The following is an 853-nucleotide window of genomic DNA, read 5'->3' as shown; positions in this document are numbered from 1 at the left end:
GGGATGTCTTAAGGGTCAGAGGGATGTCTTAGGGGTCAGAGGGATGTCTCAGGGGTCAGAGGGACGTCTCAGGGGTCAGAGGGATGTATCAGGGGTCAGGGGGATGTCTTAGTGGGATGTCTCAGGGGTCAGAGGGACGTCTCGGGGGTCATGTTTAATGCAGCAGCCTATTTGAACCTTTTTTTATTGATCAGCCTCAAATCTGGGGACAGGTTTGGACTGTCGTTAGGACATGATGAGGACAAGATTTCAACAGGTTTGAGGGACCACCTGACGTTTGGACTTGTGGTTCCTCCTGATGTTGTTGGACGAGGAGGACTAAACTCTGTGTCTCTGTCCCCAGATCTGGTGGTTGGACTCGGAGCTGACCTGTGGTCAGTCTCGTCCTCTTGTCTTCACTCAGGGACACTCGGTGTGTAACCGCTCCTTCTTCCCGTGCTTCGACACGCCTGCTGTGAAGAGCACATACACGGCAACCGTCCGGGTGAGTGACCTCTGACCCGATGTTTGTGGCCTCAGAGCCGACAGACGCAGCTGTAACGATCTGTCCTTCTAACAAGGCGATTAATCAGCCGATGGCGGGAGACGCATGAGTCACACCTCCCTCAGGACAAAATAACAGCTGAAGAAATAAGACAGGCAGGGGAAATGTTGTGAATACAAAAGGAAGGAAAAAACACAGAGCTAAAAGAAGCTGCCCTGTTCCTCAGCTCCACCGTCCTGCATGTTTCAGCTGTTCCTCAGCTCCACCATCCTGCATGTTTCAGCTGTGCCTCAGCTCCACCGTCCTACATGTTTCAGCTGTTCCTCAGCTCCACCGTCCTACATGTTTCAGCTGTTCCTCAGCTCCACC

At 52.8% G+C, this 853-nt stretch overlaps 1 protein-coding gene across 1 annotated transcript in view; it reads left to right on the top strand.

Annotated features, from left to right (window-relative positions):
• rnpepl1 (arginyl aminopeptidase like 1) overlaps window positions 1-853 on the top strand; it is a gene marked incomplete in the record, with an annotated part of 26847 nt that overhangs the window by 2507 nt on the left and 23487 nt on the right. The window contains 1 exon segment of the mRNA XM_037980477.1: window positions 344-484. Coding sequence (XP_037836405.1) covers window positions 344-484 — 141 coding nt within the window.

The sequence above is a fragment of the Kryptolebias marmoratus genome, linkage group LG2 (assembly GCF_001649575.2).
Source record: "Kryptolebias marmoratus isolate JLee-2015 linkage group LG2, ASM164957v2, whole genome shotgun sequence".
In the NCBI taxonomy this organism is placed as follows: domain Eukaryota; kingdom Metazoa; phylum Chordata; class Actinopteri; order Cyprinodontiformes; family Rivulidae; genus Kryptolebias; species Kryptolebias marmoratus.
Note: the sequence above shows the minus strand (reverse complement) of the source record. Positions and strands in the feature narration are given on the sequence as shown.